The 15003-nt window shown below is 46.8% G+C and overlaps 1 protein-coding gene across 1 annotated transcript in view; it reads left to right on the forward strand.

The window, feature by feature from the left end:
- The window catches only part of LOC109320516 (neural-cadherin-like), a 65904-nt gene that overhangs the window by 47419 nt on the left and 3482 nt on the right, over positions 1–15003 (forward strand). Inside the window, exons 25-30 of the mRNA XM_019550661.1 lie at positions 2143–2260; positions 2350–2530; positions 9755–9921; positions 10178–10442; positions 12459–12639; positions 14021–14274. Of these exons, the coding sequence (XP_019406206.1) occupies positions 2143–2260; positions 2350–2530; positions 9755–9921; positions 10178–10442; positions 12459–12639; positions 14021–14274 (1166 nt within the window). The remainder of the gene's footprint in view (positions 1–2142; positions 2261–2349; positions 2531–9754; positions 9922–10177; positions 10443–12458; positions 12640–14020; positions 14275–15003) is intronic.

Below are 15003 nucleotides of genomic sequence, written 5' to 3' on the forward strand. Positions count from 1 at the left end.
GAGAGAGAGAGAGAGAGAGAAGAACTTAGGCCTTTACTTACTGTACTTGTATTTATAATTTTTGAATGCCTTCTTAAGGAAATATCCTTAGAAAACAATGAAAATGCAAAACAACCAACCAATACTTCAGTTTGTTCATTTTTTATTATTGTTCCTGGCATTAGAAGCTTAATGCTACAGATATTAAAGAAAAATACCGTTTTAGAAGATGCAAGGTATATGGGGCAGTATAATCTGTACCTCATTTAAGGGCGAAAGTTATTTTTAAACTAGTTTGCTAGTTCACTAGGATATTAATAGTGATGTGGTTGGCTTTTGTACAGGAAAAGACTTATTCAGTAACATTATTTCCTTTTAGAGCTCTCTGGTGGTGTCCCATCACTAACTCTGAGTCATGGTTCTGGGGTGCTTTTCCTGCAGCTGTCAAAGAAAGTTAATGTTGCAGATCGTCGCTGGCATAATATAAAAGTTTTAAGCAATGGAAAGGCAAGTGCATATACAACTAAATCCTACAAAACTTGAGTTCAGATATCTGATATATATTCATGAAATATAGAACTCATATATTCAGGACCCCTCCTATAAGCAGCTGGTCTGTCAAGGTACTTTTCTGGTTACCTCATCACCATATTTATCAATGTGCACAATTTCTTAGTTTGGTTTTCCACCCCACTTGTTGTGGAGGGAACATTGTCTTGTGATTAGGGCCTAGGATTGTGGTAATTTGACCAGCCAAGTTCCAGACCTTTTCTCAAGTGGCTGGCCAATGGGTCTTGGATACACGTTTCTTTTGTAATTCTGTAAGTGCCCTTACAGAGCTATAGAAAGCTAGCGTACTTATGTTTAAGCTGTTTGTAGTCCAGTGGATCCACCATAAAAAAGTTCCTGTTTCAAGCAGAAAATACTTTGTAATGCTGCCATTCTGTAACATTACATGCAATATGTGAACAATTTCATGTAGCACTACAGAGGGTCTTTAGGACCTCCTGCATCCCAGTGCTCCAATCTCCTTCCCCCTTCTAAGTGGGGAACAAAGGAGAGCGGCTGGCAGCTATTACAGAGCCATGGCTGCCCTGCTCTGCACCACAGTGACAACAGAAGGTTAGGCTGCCATGACAGCAAGAGCTGGAGGCAGCTGCAGTAGAGGCTGCCTCATTGACAGGCTTCTTTGAGGTTGGGAGAATAAAGGAGTGGGCCCCTATTGCCATGCAGCTGGAGAGCTCACCTTTAAGGCAACTTTTGTAGTGCTCCAGCCAGGAGGCTGTGCACGTATGCATACCCTGGTAGCACCTTATTCTGGTAGCGTTACATATTGATATGTCTGTCCAAGCGCTGACGGCAAATTCCTTAATTTTTCTGATCCACCAGTTCAATTTTTATGGTGCTTATGCAACAAGAAGCAAAATTAAAGAGGCCAAAGATATCATTCCTTCCTCTTTTGTGTAGGAGGAATCTCTGCTAATCGTAGAGATTCCTCCTTACCTGTGGTGCTAGAACTGCCTGTAAGAAAAGTTTGGGGGCATGTCAAGAGCTGCAAATATGGCATAGCCTGAGGGCAGAGAAGAAATGAGATTCCACTCTACTCCATTGCATCATGGTTTTAGTTTTTATGCTGGGGCTGGCAGCTGTGATTTAGTTTCCCTACTTGAGCGCAGTGAAGTATCAAACCTGCTATACCTGATTCCTCCTTTGTAAAATAAGAATACTGATATGTAAGTATTCACCTGTGTCAAGCTTTGAGATCTTCAGGTAAAAACTTGGTTTTATTTAGTAGATTTTCTTGCATTGTTATTTATATTTAATGGCACTGACCTGTTCTGATAGGTGGAGTCAAATCTATAATTTAAAAAAATACAATAATTTTAATGCAATGCAATTTCCATTTTAGAAAGTGCAGCTGATTCTTGACCACTGCATAAATGTTACACTTGAAGACAAGGACAATGATCTTAAGGAAGTCTCTCAGATAGATTCATCAGCCTGTGAAGTTTCAGAAGAGACTCCAGGAACTGCAAGGTAAAAACAGAACAAGAGGGCAATAAAACTGCAGAAAAGAACAAGAAAGTAAATGATCAGATCAGCATGCTCTTGAGTTGTGTACCACTAATTCTTTTTTCTTCCCTATCTCCCCAACAATGGAAGATTTCTCAATGTTCACCAACCCCTACAGCTGGGCGGAGTTAAGAGTTTGTCCCATGATTTACAAAGGCACTTCAAAGGATTTGTTGGCTGTATACGGAATGTCATCATTGACAGCAAGGTCAGGCTGTAAGAAAATAGTTTGGTGGGATAACTTTGCTGACTAAAGCTGCTTCAGGTGGTGGTTCATTCTTTCTTGTCCTTTCTTAGGTTTATGATTTGGAGAATCCTGCGGAGTCTTTAAACAGTGCTCCTGGCTGTGCTCTGACTGATGGAATGTGTCAAAGGGCTGGGGCACTGTCCTGTGGTGTTCATGGCAAGTGTATTGGTGAATGGGAATCATTTACTTGTGACTGTTACCCTGGATATGGTGGGCCAAAATGTGATCAAGGTAGGGCTAGTTTTAGAGAGAAATTAATCCTAAGGGAGATAAATGAATATTTGGGAATAATCAAGACAGATAATGTGATAGATAATTGTCGATGCCAGTGTTAGTTCAGCAAGTCATTCTTTCCCTCAGTAATTTAGATTTGCAGAGATTTCTTTGTTGTTGCACAAAGTAAATGTTATGGATAATAGTCTTAGCAGGACTTGCTTTAACTTGTGTGTGACTTGTTCTCAGAGCATTATTTCACTACTTGTGGGAGTAAAAGCTTGAAGAAATTGCATTCTGAACATTTCTTTCTGTGGCTCATGTACACCATTCACTTCAAGTCTGTTTTTTTTCTTTAATTCTAAAACAAAGTGCAATAATTACTGCATGTTTTAAGATCTCACGGTGGCCACAGGAGAGGAGGGATGGGTTCAGTGATTGAAGTGTCAACTTGGACATGCAGGTTCAATTTCCTACTGTCATGTGCTTCCAGTGTAATGTGGGACAAATCATTCCACCATCTTGGCTGTGTCAAGATAAGCGTGGCTGTGCGGTATGTGGCACCGCAGACACGTCTGTGGCACCACATACCACACGTTCAGCTGTTCTCCATACTGCAAAGTAGTAGCTCAGGGAGGGGTGGTTTTTGACTCCAGGAGATCCCAGGGTCAAAAAAAAACATGGAAAAAACCATAAATGGCGCATGTGTGGTGGCAGTATGCACTGCCCAAAACTGGAGCCTGGGTGGCTGGAGCCATGCTCCAGCTGCCGGCCAGGATCCGAGTGGCAGGACTGTTGTTGCTGCAGTGCCAGGAAGCCCCCAGGATCCCAGCTAAGGCTGTTGGCGTCAACCAGTGCTGGCTTCAGTCTCCTCTACCCACCCGGGGTAACTTGCCATGTGCCAGAGGGCGCATAGGACAGGCGTCCCCTGGGGACAAGTAGCAGCAGCACAAGGTGTGCTACTGCTTCTTGCCTTGGGGAAGCAAATGTCCAAGGAGGCCACCCTTGGGTCTGTAAAATGGGAATAATAGCACCTTCCTCCCAGGAATGTTCAGAGAGGGGTGTGGGGCTTGTGCAGGAGTTTGTGGGTGGGGTTTGTGGGTGTATTGTGGAGGTATTTGGGGGGGAGTTTGTGAGAGGGGTGAGGGGTTTAGGGGTGGATTGTGAAGGGGGTTGTGCGAGTGGGGGAGACAGTGGGAGGGGCTGGGGGTGGAGGGGACTCCTCAGGCATGGTGGGTCCCCTGTCTGCCCCCAGCATGGTGCACAGCCCCCTTCCCCTGCCCCTCCACTCCCCCCGTCCTCCACAGCAGCGGTGCCTGTCAGGGCGTTCATGGCCCACTACTGGTAGATCCCCCTGGTGGCACGGCACAGCCCTGGCCACCTGAGACCTCCATCTGTGCTAGATGGAGCTGGCCCAGCCTGGCCTGGCCTGGCCTGAGGGCACACCTCTTCAGGCAGGACCAGGCTGCTTTTGCTGTCACCTGGGGCCCTCAATACTGCATGCAAGAACCATGCTCCCTCGGGCCAGGCTGGGTCCTGCCTATATGTGCCCCATGTGCTGTCAGGCTGGGCTGGCTCCATGTGGCATAGGCAGCAGTCTCAGGCAGCTGGGGCCATGCCCTGGTGCCGAGGGTCTGTGTTAAAGTACCTTGCATGAGCCAAGATGCAGCACCAAGCTCCCTAGCAAACTGCCTTTAGAAAGAGGCAAAAGGCTATCAGGAGTACTGATCCCTGTCTCCTAAAGATGGACAGAAAACCATCCTTAGAGCTCATTCTTTTTAAACTTTGAAGGTGGAGTCTGCCTAGTGTGCCTGCTCCATAACTCAAAACATATCCCAGGAGACATATCCCAAGTTTCTTAGGCCACTGGCTGGATCGTGGCTTCTGACAGGGTGGATCCAGGCCAGGGAATGAGGCAGTGGCTATGGCCTTGGCTACAGTAGTGGTCATGGTGGCAGTAGCCACCACAGCTACTGTGGAAGGCCGTGGCTACCATGGAGGCAGCAGCAGTGGCCAGCACCATCATCCACCAGAGAGGCAGTGGGGCAAGCAGCTGCAAGCGAGGCCTGGTGTGGCAGGGGTGCAAAGAGGCAGCAGGCTGTTGTCACAGGTGACCAGGGGTGTCTCACTGCCCTTGCTTGCTCCCCTGCTGCTAAGAACCATGTCCACCAGGGCCCCAGGTTCCACAGCAGGCCCTGACGAGCTAGATGAAGCAACTCCATGGGCTGGATCTGGCTTATGGGCTGTACTTTTGACACTTGCCACAGGGAATTGCCTGTGGTTTCTCTTCCTGCATGCAGCCTTAACTTGACATTCACTGGACTAATAGCTTACTTTGATACTTATGATTTTGTTAACATCTCTCTGAAAATGGCTTGCCTCATAGCCAATGCATCAGCTGGGACAGCAGTCTCAAGATATGGCCCACTGGCCAGATCTAGCCTGAAGAGCCATGTTACCTGGCCTGCATGAATGCTTGTGGGGCCAGAAATTTGGCATTGGGAGAATTGGCATTGGCCTGTAGGACTGATTGGACATAAAGTTGGTATTGGCCTGTAGTACTGATTAAGTCTGATAACCTTGAGCTGGGAGAAAAGGAGGGATCCTCATGTGGTCTATCAAAAGGAGAGTAACCCTTACAGCTCACTCAAAGTTGGCAGTTTCTAGCTTCCTTGTCAATCAGGTCATCTTCTCTAAACCACATTCTGTTTTGGATGAGATGAAGCTAAACATGTTAGATGATAGTGCAGTGGCAAGGTGTAGCAGGCTTGGGGGGTCAGACTCCAGTACCAGACACCCACTGGAGTTCAGCTTTGCCTGATGTGCTCTCCAGCCTTCTTGTTTCTCACTTCCCACTCCTTGATGTTAATATGACTACCCTGACGTAGGCTATCTTCAGAGCCTGAAGTAGCTCAGCACAGTCCTTGCGGTTTCTATACCCCCAAACCCAGAGCTCCTTTCCTTTGTGAGGATCTGAGCCAGTCTGAATCCCTAGCCTCAGATTCAGGCTTATATGGCCCCTTTCTCCTCCCCTTTCTGGTATTTTGACCTGGTTCTCTGTTAACAGGGCCTAAGTGCTGCTAACTCCCTACTCAGCAGAGCTTTGACTTTACTAGATGGGAAGCCATTCAGGTGTTCAGACTTTTTGACATGCACTGAAAGGGTTAAGGAACAAGCCACATCCTTCCACAGACTATCCAAGCAGGTCTTGGATAGCAAATTTATTACAATTTACAGGTTTTCACTAGGGCCGAAGCAGTCTCTGAAGCCTATTTACGTGTCATGTCAGTTTTCTAAGTAGAGCAGCATTGGGGAGCCCTATGCACCTGTTTACTGCTCACTACTTCCTGGTTCAAGGGTCCAGCAGACAGATGCTAATTTTGCCAGGGCAGTCTTGCAATCTCTATTTATGAAGGACTATTTGCTTACCTTCAATTGAATGAGCAACTGATTCTGAGTTGCCAAGATTGGCATCTGTATGGACAATTGCTCCAAGTACAGTAACTTGCCCTTTAGTGACTGTCTGACATTATCCACATAGATTTCATGATAGTTTCTTCATCCTTGTTAGTCAGAGGCCTGTTGTCATGGGAATCTTACTGGCAGAGGAACCAAGTGTGGGTTGCATCTACTCTGCCCTCTCTTGCTTCCAGTAGCTGAAGGAATAAAGGTTGACCCCAGCAGACGTTGCCTTCCTAAAGAATTCACACCAAAGATGGACTGTCCTAAGAAACACAGGCTTTGCAGTTAGTGTTGGGTATGTAATCATTCTTTAGTTTTCTGCATGAGAACTATCCATGTAATGGAGGAAGAGAGGAAAGTCCATTAACAAGGCAGGTGGCTATCGGCAGGGGAGCCTGTAATGGCAGCACTTGCTCATACGCAAGGAGGGGTGGGAAAGAGCTTGTGTGGCTTTTCCTTCAGAGAATAATCATCTCCCCTTTTTGGGAGGAGGGGAAGGTGGGGGCCATGGGTGGTTTCCCTGAGCACCTCGAGAATACAGTATAAGGGCAATGCTACAGCAACTTTGGTCTGTAGCATTGTCCTAACCCATAGATAGATACCACTGTTATAATGCATTGACCCAGGGTGTTGAGTAGGAATAAAACTTTAACTTTGCATTCAGCTTACAGAATTCAAGGGACCTGAATCTCTTCAGTCTCCTCAAGAGGAGACTGAGGGGGGAACTTGTGGCTGCCTACAACCTTATCGGGGCCAGCAGCAGGGACTCGGGGAAAGTGTGTTCACCAGGGCCCCGCTTGGAGTCACCAGGAACAATGGCCACAAGCTGAGGGAGGATAGCTTTAGGTTAGATATTAGGAAGAACTACTTCACTGTAAGGGTGGCCAGAGCCTGGAATAGACTTCCCAGAGAGGTGGTGCTCTCACCTTCCCTGGATATCTTCAAGAGGAGACTGGACAGGCACCTGGCTGGGGTCTTATAAACCCTGCCACCCCCAGTGTTCCTTCCTGCCCATGGTGGGGGGTCAGACTCAATGATCTGTCTAGGTCCCTTCTGACTCATTGATTCTATGATTCTAAGAGCAGGGAGTACATCTAGCACAGGCATGGGAAAAATGGTGGATCCAGCCAGCAGCCAAACTCCATTTCCCAGCAGCCCCTGCCCATGTCACTGGGGGCAATTTTTCCATGGAGATCCCAGCAGTGGCCCTGTGACAGTATGGGTCCAGGGTTTCTGTGGAGACTTGCCCCAGCAGTACTGGCAAGGTGTAAGGCTGGATGGGGAGCTGCTCGGGGGTCAGGGCTGGGATCTTGCAGGTGGTGACAGCATGGTCTGGATCCAGGACAGATCCATGATCTGCTGCCTTCATGCCCCTGCCTGGGGCAGATCACAGCTCTGCTCCAGCTCCAGACCACACTCACCGTTGCAAGATCCCAGTCCAGGAGCAGCTCCTCACCCAGCTGCACGCCCTACCAGCGGTGCTATGGCCTGTCTCCATGGAAGCCCTGGTCCCATTCTCCCCATGGAAACCAGCCACAGCGTCACAAGCAGGGGCTGATGGGAAATAGTCTGCCATAGGCCCGATCCAGTCTGCAGGCTGGACTTTGCCCAACCCTGCTCTAGCACCTCCTCAGTGCAGTCCCATTGGTTTACAGGCACTGCAGTACAAATCTGGCAGGTGACCACCTACACAAGCCAGCAAGATCCTATCACTGGGAAGCTGCCCAAGACTATGAGAGAGAAATAGCCATTCTGGAGAAGTTTTCAGAAGCTTCCACTGCTGCAATTACTCTGTGCTTGCATAAAGGTGCCATTCAAGTTCTTAACCAAGCTTAAAATTACAGGCTATGCTTAAATCTTCTTCCTCTGTCCCTTCCTTAAACCCTGCTCTGTTGGGCTTCTGTGCTATGATACGCGTACCATTTAGAGATCCTGCTGTGGCACAGCTGGCTCCCTAATTGGTCATTTTGCTGTGATGGGACTTAAAGTAGAAAACCTGTCTCCTTTCTCTCCTCCCCTCATGGAAAAACAAAACAAGAAAAGATTAAAAATTCAGGATCAGTTTTGCTTTAACATAAAATAAAATAATATTGCAAGTTTAAAATTACAGACCTACTGTGTACCAATTTACTTAATATGACAAATTAATTCTGTGATTAAGTTCTGCCAAAAACAAATAAACATAGATGAACTCACAAAGGATAGGGGTTAAATTAGTGCTTGGTGAATTATAGTGCCAGCATTTGTCTGATTTAATGACGCTTGCTCTGAACAATCCAAGGTGGAACTTCCATCTGATTTTTTTTTTTCTGTTTAATTAATCTTAAACAGAGGTCCAAGAAGTAACTGAGAGCACTACATTAACATTTCTTCTAGTTAATGATGAAGAAATTGCCCAAGTTGCCTCCTACTAATGTCAGACTTGTTTTTGATTTGCTTTGGTTAAAATAGTAGAGTAATGATGGGTGGGCAAGCAAGACACAAACTTTGGGCACTGCATAAGTTGGGGGTCACTGAGGGAGGACTTCCTGTATTTGCTATTACCTCTTTTTGAAAATCTGTGTTTGTACACAGCATCTCGTGCCCTGGCAGTCAACATTTATTTAGAACTAAAATGTTTGTGTTTGGGATTAATTAACCTGCAACACTCTACAGTGAAGGTACTTAAGAGAATACTAATGTAACCCAGGCAGTACTCCAAGAGGTACCCCCTCTCCAACTGAAGGGATCAAAGCAGGTGCACAAGTGCTGTGGGAGGTGTAGGGACTCTCCTCCCCTATAGAGCAGAGCCAGACCACCAATGGGGACTTAACCATGTACCTTTTAATACTGGGAACATAACAGGCATAAATTAGAGGGTATAGTGCACACTACAGTGCCCCAAGGGGGCATGATTCAACAGAGGTTAGACACTTACAATCACTGACAAAAAACACAGTTAACAAAGTATAAAACACAAACAGCAGAACAAACAATACGGGTTGGTGAAATATAAAAAAGGCACAAAATGCAAAATGTCGAATGACAAGGAAATATAGGGCCTTGGTACCTGGAGGGGGAGAAAAACACAATGACCCCTTTCTACTGCAAGAAAACTTGGTTCTTGTTATCTCACTCACCCCAAGTCACCTCAGCTGGGACTTGAACACAGGTCTGCCACATAGTAGGCAGGAACACTGCTACACAGCCACCACAACTGGCAGGTTGCTAGGGGTCTTGACTTTCCCAGAGCCCCCATCTCACATCAAGCTGCCCAGCCTCTGATTGGAGGAGCTGGAAGCAGAGTTGGGAACCTCTCCGGTCGCTGCTCAGATCCTTCCTGGAGCAGGGGCAGCCTGTCCTGCTGGCTGCAGCCTCTCGTAGGGGATTCTGGAGCCCAGTAGGGAGCCTCTCCTGCCGGCCGCACGCCGCGCTGCTGAGGGTCCCACTGCTGCCTGCAGGTCCTGCTCTTTCAGGCTCTTCCGGGCACTGCTCCTGCCCTGCTGGCTCAACTCTTGCCAGCTCTTTGAAGCTCCTTCCTTGTTGTTCCTCACTGGTCTCTCCCAGGAGTCAGCCCATGCTGCCCCTTTTATCCCCCTCCAGGTGACCCAAGGGGCCAATCGGGACACGGGGGGAGGAAGGGGGGTGAGTCTCTGGGGCCTGATTGGTGTGGAAAGGGAATCCCAAGTCCTCCAATCATCTTTTGCCCTTTCAAAACCCCTGGGCTAGGTCACTGCCAGCTAGCCCGTCACACTAAGTATTAAGATGATTAAATTACTATTTTTCATGTGTTGCACGTAGTTCTCCCAGAGTGGGCATTTGGACGAAACAGCTGGATTCATTATGATCTGAAAAACACTCTTAGCGCCCACACCACCCAGATCCAGCTCATGGTGCGTACCCGGATTGCCTTCAGCACCCTTCTCAGCATGGCATCCACAGATGGGAATGGATACATTAGACTGGAGGTAAACTATCAAAAAGCCATTCTGACTGCTGTTAATTTGCCATGTAACACAGTGATTGTGCAGGTGCATTTTCTGTATATTTAAAGGTGCCTGTTCCTCAAAGATGAACATTTTCTCTGAGGACTGATTCTTACACAGCTGGAGCAGTACTATTTGGCAGGGTTAGAGAACACTTTACACTGACTAGGATTTAGGGTTTTTTATGTAATGCTCAGGCACTTCTGGTGTAAGCATGTGCATGTCTTTGTGTCTGCAGATGGTGGATGGACATTTCGGTGTTAACTTCAACTTGGGGGACAAAGAACACTCTCTGAGGCTGAACACATTACACATAAACAATGGCCAGTGGGTTTTGCTGACCATGGAGCGCTATAACAATGAGTTTACCTTGCGTGTTAACAATGGTGGAGGGGATCATGAAGTAACTGCATTTGTTGGTACAGACAAGTGGTTTCAGATGGATCTGGCAAGAGTTGTGCTAGGAAACCGCCTTCCTAACCACTCAGAAAGTGATTTCCAAGGTAGGTGACATGGAAATTTAAAGAGAAATTTAAAACCACAGAAATGACATTCTGAGGACATTCTGTCATTGGAGACCATAAAACCACAGACTAGAGCATCTATGAAATGTAGGATCTGAGCCTATGGCAGGAAATTCAGAGTTAATGTTCTACCCTTTTATGGATGTAAATTTTGATTTGTGACATCTTCCAGTGTTGATGTTCACAAAATACAAGTCAGGAATACGTATGTTCCAAGCTACTCCCAAAGTCTTGAAGGAGGATCATCCAGAGGCCTTCACACCACCTCAGCCCCCAGTCCTAAGGGAAAAGCAAATAGAAGTATAACCTGGGTGGTTCTCCAAGAGGTACACCCTCTCCAGTTGAAGGGATCAAAGCAGGTGCACAAGTGCTGTGCGAGGTGTAGGGACTCTCCTTCCCCTATAGAGCAGAGCCAGACCACCAATGGGGACTTAAGTATATACCTTTTAATGAGAGAACAGTACTGGGAACATAACCAGTATAAACCAGGGGGTAAAGGGGACACTACAATGCCCTGAGGGGGCAGGATTTAACAAAGGTTAGATGCTTACAATCACAGATATATTCATCCAGTTGACAAAAGACAGGGTTAACAAAATAGAAAACACAAACAGCAGAACAAACAATACTGGTTGGTGAAATATAAAAGGCACAAAATATGAAATGTCAAATGACAAGAAATATAGGGCCCAGGTACCTGGAGGGGGGGAAAGGGGGAAACAATGGCCCCTTTCCACTGCAACAAGAATTTCTCTGTTACTTCACTCACTCCAAATCACCCCAGCTGGGAACTTGAACTTGGATGTCCCATGTGGTAGGCAGAAACTCTACCACACAGTCACCACTGGCGGCACTAGTTCAGCCTACTAGGGGTCTTGGCCTTCCAGGAGCCTTGGCCTCGTATTGAGCTGCCCAGCCTTTGATTGGAGGAGCTGGAAGCAGAGCTGGGAACCTCTCAGGTCGCTGCTCAGATCCTTGCTGGAGCTGGAGAGCCGCTCCTGCTGGCTGTAGCCTCTCATAGGCAATCCTGGAGCCCAGCGGGGAGCCTCTCCTGCAGGCCACAAGCCACGCTGCTGAGGGTCCAACTGCTGCCTGCAGGTCCCACTCCTTCTGGCTCTTCTGGGACAACTGCTCCCACCTCGCTGGCCCAGCTCTTTGAAACTCCTTCCTTGTGGTCCCTTGCTGGTCTCCCCTGAATCAGCTGTGCTGCCCCTTTTATCCTCCTCCAGGTGCCCCAAGGAGCCAATCGGGGGACATGGAGGGTGAGTCTCTGGGGCCTGATTGGTGAGGAAAGGGAATCCCAAGTTCTCCAATCATCTTTTACCCTTTCAAAACCCCTGGGCTAAGTCACTACCAGCTAGCCCGTCACAGATGCATCCAAATATTTTTTGCCTAGTGTGAGGGGAAAGTTTGTTCAAGGGTTCATCACAGGGTTGGGCTAAGCCCAGTGAGAATTTCAGTGTATTGAGCTTCTGGCAGAGTAGAGAAAAATCACTGCCCCTTGGGGTGGTTTCCCCCTTCGCACCTGACTCGGACTGTAGCAGAGTGGAAAAAGGGGGGACTTAGTCAAGGCTCTTGCTTTGCAACAGATGGCCTCCAAGCTCCACGGGAGACTCAGTATGATGTCATGAAGGGCCAGCAAGCAAGAGGGCACAAAGGAACATGCCCTTGGAGGAGGGCATCTTAAGGTAAAACATTAGGCTATTTCCCTTGTATCCTGGGGGCTGGAGTGGCACAAGAGCTAAGGCATGTGGTTGACAGCTCAAGTTTGAGGCCATAGCAGAAGCACTTGTGGCTCAGCCTTGTCAGATTCCAACAAATCTGCAAATTCTGCTAAAATACCTTGTCACACAAGCACACGGGAAAGGGATCATATCCTGAGGTCAGGATCCTGAATATCTTGCAGATCACAGTTAATTTTGTAATATCCTCATGCTTTGAGGGAGTTTTTGTCTAACATGATGTTTCTCTTTGTGTTCTTCTGCTGCAATGTAGGCTGCCTTTGTGATGCCCAGTTGAATGGTTATCCTCTTCTTGTCCATGGCAAAAGTACAGAGTTTGGCTTAATTCTGAAGCGCCGAGGTGTCACCGTTGGTTGTCATTCCAATGCCTGCAGTACTCAGCCCTGTTACAGTCCTTTGCATTGTGTAGATTTGTGGAGAAAGTATGAGTGCAGGTATATTCAGTATTTTCCACTACCAGTGTGGGGTGGTTTTCTTGGGATCCAGTCTTTATCTACCGAAGGCTAAGCAGACTGCAGCGATCAATGAAACTTCTTGCTGCTGCTACTGTAGCTTTTGGCCAGGGAAAGCATCCCAAGAACCAGTTCTGTTCCTCTCTTTGTGTGTCTGTCTGGACCAAACTTTATTTCCCACTAAATCCTTTGGCATCTTATGTTTGTAAGTACAATAAGATTTCTGTGGCATTTCAAACAGCATTCAACAGACCAAATAGTGAGAAGGAAATGAAAGGCCTTTTGAGTAAAATGTGGTTTGGAGAAGTTTTGTTCCTTATTCCCATACAGTAATGAGAATTAGTAACAACTGGTCATATGCTGAAAGCACATTTCCTACATGGGCTGGCTTATACCCTGGAGTCACTTAAAATCAGAGAAAACTGGATCATGCCTTTGAGGAGAAACTGTTAGATTACTTGTAGATCCAAATACAGAGGTCTTAAAAGGAGCTTTTACTAAACATAAAACCAGTAGAAGTGTCCATTACAGTTAAAATGTTTCCTGTAGTTCAGCTGATTAGGTTGGGGAAGGCATGGGGAAATCAGTCACCTTCAGCATTTAGGGGGCCCCAAACCAGTCTTTGCTTTTAAAGGGTTTTGTGAGGACAAGTCCAAAACTTCCTCCTGTGTTCAATTCATGTCTGTGGCAGACATCCCAAGGGTCTCTCCCAAGCTTAGGAATCATGTAGCAATTAGCCTACCTTCTGCTGCCAAAAAAGGGGAGGAGTCTCTGCTGTTAAGAATTATCTTTCCATTTTTGTATCGGAAGATAAGGAACACAAGTGTACCAAATGCTTTTCCTACCCAAGTTAGGTCCCAGAAAGACCAGTGACTGGTTGGGGATGAGAATCCTCCACCCAGAATGCCCAAGTCACTACTGTTGCCGTCACAAGTGTGTTTACCCTTCGTTGAATCCTGCCAGCTTCCTCTCTGTAGATTCCATACTTTTGGAAGAAAGGAAACTATCACACTTTTCCTGCTAGAGTTGGTCTTGTTTGGAATCTGAGATGCTTCCCTTTTTTACGGAAAAGCTCTTGGAGGTATCTGCCTAACTTTTTTGCATTTTCCTTGGGTGCTATGACAGTGCTGTGAAGCAAAATGGGGCAGACTAGCCTAGGCAATACCTAGAATGCCCATTGTGTTCATGTCTTTCAGTGACATGGTCTTCTGATTTATTTTAAAAGCCTTTATTATTTGTTTTGAAGAAACAACTGAAAGCAGCATGTGGAATTGAGGAACACTTAGTGCACAGCATTTACAAAGCAGAACACAATTCTTGGCCCCACTGCCACTTATAAGAACCTTTAACTTTCATCATGCAGGTGCCCGGCGGGCAAAGTACAGGTTACAGATAACCTTACGGGGCTCAAACGCTGTGCCGCTTCACCCTGTGGGCACTGGACCTGTAGGAATGGGGGAACCTGTGTGGCACAGTCCCAAGACAAAGCTGTCTGTCGATGTCCTGAGGGTTACAAAGGACGATGGTGTGAAATCAGCCAAGTGAAAGCAGGAAGACCAGTGGGACTCAGTTCTGGCTCAATCCTGGCAATCAGCATGTGTCTCCTTGTCTTCTTAGGTAGGAAATAAAGTATTTTTCTCCTAACCCTAAGCTGTATTGCAATCCTGAAACAGTAGCATGTCACTTCAGTAATAATGAATGGAGGGTACCAGTTTTGTGGGGAAAAATCTGTGGTCTGTCCACCAGGGCCGCAGAATAGGCATCCTCATTCAGATTCAAGCTGCTCCCTCCACCACTCCCTGCTCTACACATACACTCCTCCCTTCAAACACACAGCCTTCCTCTGTGAAAACTGCACTTCATTTAAGCTTCCTATCAGAGAGGTCTAGGCAGAAAGTTCCCAGTGGGTCCTGACTGACTTCTGTGGAATGAACTTTTCTTCAGTATCTAGTCCTATTTACTCTGGTCATGTGTATGCATCCCCTGTGGACGCTCCTTTCGGCAGGCATTTCTCTCTTCTGCTCCATCTTCTAGGTTGTTCCTAATCACCCCATCTTGCCCTCTACAGTGATATGAAGTCTATATATTAAGCCCATAGTAATCAAAAGCTTAAATTGGTGAAGGTCTTGGAAACCACTACAGTGACATCCATTCTGTATTGGCTAGAGGAAGGTTATGTTCTCACTTATTTCTGACCCTAGCAAAAGATTGAAGGATTGCTCGGATCTGGGCTCTTACAGGTTGCTGCACCTTGCACGTTCTTCCTTCAGAGGGGATAGTAAATAGTCTCTTCTCCTTATTTCTGTGTTAGTTCAGGAATAGCTGATGTTCAAATGGTTTTAAAGA

Source organism: Crocodylus porosus, unplaced genomic scaffold (genome assembly GCF_001723895.1).
Source record: "Crocodylus porosus isolate Cpor-Errol unplaced genomic scaffold, CroPor_comp1, whole genome shotgun sequence".
Classification (NCBI taxonomy): Eukaryota; Metazoa; Chordata; order Crocodylia; family Crocodylidae; genus Crocodylus; species Crocodylus porosus.